General features: G+C 31.7%; 1 protein-coding gene across 1 annotated transcript in view; it reads right to left on the reverse strand.

Annotated features, from left to right (window-relative positions):
* Positions 1–3,768, reverse strand: part of ANKRD17 (ankyrin repeat domain 17) — a 190,917-nt gene that overhangs the window by 46,766 nt on the left and 140,383 nt on the right. Inside the window, 2 exon segments of the mRNA XM_017864066.1 lie at positions 341–554; positions 1,072–1,214. Coding sequence (XP_017719555.1) covers positions 341–554; positions 1,072–1,214 — 357 coding nt within the window.

Below are 3,768 nucleotides of genomic sequence, written 5' to 3' on the forward strand. Positions count from 1 at the left end.
AAAAAAAAAAAAAAAAAAAGAAGAAAGAAAGAAAAAATCTATTTAAGATGCAAGCACTTGGCACATAACTAGTACTCAATAAATGTTCCACTCCCTTCCTTTTCAAAATAGTCTCTCTTCTTCAGCTGATAACCCTACTGTCACTGTTGCCTATAAAAATTTATCACTCAGGTATTTTCAAGAGTTAATGTCTGAGTTACACAGAATGATTTCTAATTAATTATATCCATAGGAGATAAATGTTACTTGAAAGCACTAAAATTATAATCAACATGTTGCTATTATACATCTTAAATATCAAAGCAATAAAATCATGTGTAAATCTCAGACTTTTTCTTACCTTAGCTCTGTGTTCAACATTTGCTTTTCTATCAAGCAGAAGACTAACCACTTCAGTTCTTCCTTGGAAGCAGGCTAAGGTAAGCGCAGTGTTCCGATTGGTTTCTATCTGAGCATTTATGTCAGAGCCCATGTCTAACAGGAGCTTAACAGCAGCTGTATGCCCATTCATAGCTGCTAACATCAGAGGAGAGATGCCCAATTTGCTACCAGTTCTGGGGGTGCAGGTATGGGGAAAACAAATGGAAAAATATATTTTTTAAATGACACAGAAAATTGGAGATGATACAGAATTCCAATCTAAGATTATTTTGTAGGATTGTTTAAAATATTCTCAACCCTAGTAATTCTCTGAGATACTACCAAGACTCCATTAGAAATGTTTTATTAGAATATATTTTTTTATTTCACTCAACATAATGACTTGGGCTGGAAGGTGATTAATAAATTATTAGGATAAACTTTCAATCTTAAAGCATGTATTAGGTTGCTTAATAAAAGCTTCTAAGATGTTTACATTTAGTATCATAAGAAATAGTACTCACTATTTTTCAAGCTCTATGTCCAGTTTTAATTACTCACATAAAGTTCATGTCAAAAATCTCTAATACTTTGAATGCCAAATTTGTCATAAAGGGATTTACTAAATTTGGCACTAAAAAATAGGTGTTCTACAAATATCTGTAACAGTCTTACTAAATAAGGGGCTTACAGAAAGAGAATACAACTTGCCTAGAGTTAATCTCAGCTCCTGCATTTAGTAATATTTTGATGATGTTCACATAGCCACCAGAAGCAGCCAGGCTTAGAGGTGTGTAATCAGAAACATTCCTGTGCTCTTTATTTGCTCCTCGAGCTAACAATAGCTCCACCACCTGAAAAGAAATAGAAAAAAATATGTTTTCTTATGGAGAGACAAATTATCAAAGTGTGTATTTTAAATTTCTTTTCTGGTATACTGTACAACAAAAGAAGGGGAAAGTTCTTCCTCCATGCTCTGCACAAAACCAGCCTGATAGCAGGAGGTCTTGGAAGCCAACAAAGAAATACCTACTCAAGTAAAATCCATGTAGAAATCTACTAAAATGGTATAGTGTGTTCATGAGAGGTCTGGACTGCAAATGTTGTGACATGTTTTGGAAATCAATATTTGTTATTTCACCACAAAGCAGTAAAACAGAGTAACATGGAACAAGATTGTTTCATATTATACGTGTGAATGTATTTAACACATTTTTAAACGTTTCAATCAGTAAATATTTTAAAAACATGGAATAAAAGGTACTATATTTTCACAACATTATGAAAATTTTCTAACACAACATTGAAAAACCTTATATACATTTACTACCTAGATTTTAGGTCCCATCTACTGGCAGAATTTCCGGGTGAATGGTTTTGTAAGAAATTGTCAGGCTATTCTTAAAGTGGTTGTACTATGTACACTCCCTTCAATAGTGCATGAGTTCTAGTAGCATGAGTCTTGGCAACATTTGTTATTGCTAGTCTTCCATTCTAGCCATTCTAGCGGATGTGTAGTTGTATCCCACTGGATCTTAATTGCATTTCCTGAAACTAAAAATATTTAGCATTTATTTAAGTACTGATTGGCCACTCATAAATCATTGTCCACTATGCCATTTAATGCCTAAACAATCCTTTGACACAATATTCATTTTCATTTTATAAATAAGATATAGAGAAGTCAAGACTAGCTCAAGATCATAGCTCTTATCCCTGCTCTTACTAGTAATAATATATCCTAAAATACTAACTGGCAAATAATGAATGCTAATGAACAGTGCATTATCTTGCATCTCAGGAAAGCTATGTCCAATTTTAGATATCACATTCTTTCCATCACTTTTTGCTTTCAGAGCAAGTAAGACTAGGTTGCCTATGGTGACAAGGTTATAAAACAAGAAAAAATATGGCATTAGGCTATTTTATAAACAGTATAGTAGAAAACTCTAATCAAATTTCTCAAGTTTCCTCAATGCTATTATATTTTCTCAATTCTTTTAGAGAACTGTTCTGCTCCCCAAACATCCAATATACAACAAAATGTATGATTTTATAGTAAAATGACTTTCCAACATTTTATTAATCACTTGAAAATACTTACCTGTTCTATTGACACCAAATTAAAGTAACAAAGTGTGTATAGGCAAAATTATTACCCTAACATACTTCTACAATTGTCATAACCTAATCTGTTACATTTTAACAAAAATACATAATTTATAAAAATTACAGTGTCCTATTGGCTTTAATATTACTTTTAAATAAAGAAAATCAACTAATTTCTTCTTGACTCAATATTGAAAAAATTTGTTCCTATATAAAGCAAGTATTTTTTCAAGCTAAATAATGATTGACAATTTCAGTCAAGGTAAAATTTTGCTTTCCGGGATTTATGGGGATTTTTACTTTTTCTGGAATAGTAGAAATAATTTATCAAATTAAGTAGTTTATTTTTCACTATCTTAATATTTGGCTTATAATACTTTTAACCTATCTATTGCCCCTACTATGAATTACAGAAGAAAAAAGTGACACAAGTAGAAGAAACCAAACAGTAGGCACAGGCCAGGCTCCTTGTCTCTTGCGTGGAGTATTCTAGTAATAAGTGTATCTAACTATCCATGCATATAATATCTACTCCAAATATAAGGGAACAAAAATTACGGAAAAAAAATGCCTATATTATCACTCTTAATAGATTTCAGTTCTTTTTAATTTATAAAATGAAGGATCACCAAGCCCTATCTTCCCACAGTTACGTAATCTTATTAGATTTCTCATTCTTTTGCATAGGAATTATTATATATCTTAAAATTGTTTATTTACTAGTTTATTTTAAAAATCTAGTGGGTTTAACTAACTCGAATTCAATATAACCTTATGTGCTATGACTGGAGGGAACTGAGGGAAAAAGCTAGTTTAAGATGCTCAAACAGGAGGTAACAGTTCCCCAGTTTGCTTGTCAGAATACCTTTACATATAATATTTCAAGAGGGATACTGACATAAAGGGTGAAATAATCACGATGGTGAAGGGATTGGAAAAAGTATTCTTGGGCTAATAACCGAAACAGGACTTGTTTCACACAAAGAATAGGTGACTTCAGGAAAAAAAAAATCCGAAGATAGAAAAGGGTATAAACCTCTATTTGTTTAAAGAACAAAACTATGGACTGTGGGGACACAAAAAAGGCATACTTCAGGCTTGATAAATAGGAAAACCTTAGAAAAGAAAAAGAGAAAAAACATTTTAAAGCTGAGTAAGACACTGATCTGAAACACTTAAGGTGCTTTCTAAATCTAAGATTCAATAATTCCTTGATAGAGAAGGGAATCTATGGAGACAACACATCTGGTTTATATCCCCTGTACAAAGGACTGAATTTGAAAAAAAAAAAAAAAAAAA

This window comes from Rhinopithecus bieti, unplaced genomic scaffold (genome assembly GCF_001698545.2).
Source record: "Rhinopithecus bieti isolate Rb0 unplaced genomic scaffold, ASM169854v2 scaffold_68671, whole genome shotgun sequence".
Lineage (NCBI taxonomy): Eukaryota > Metazoa > Chordata > Mammalia > Primates > Cercopithecidae > Rhinopithecus > Rhinopithecus bieti.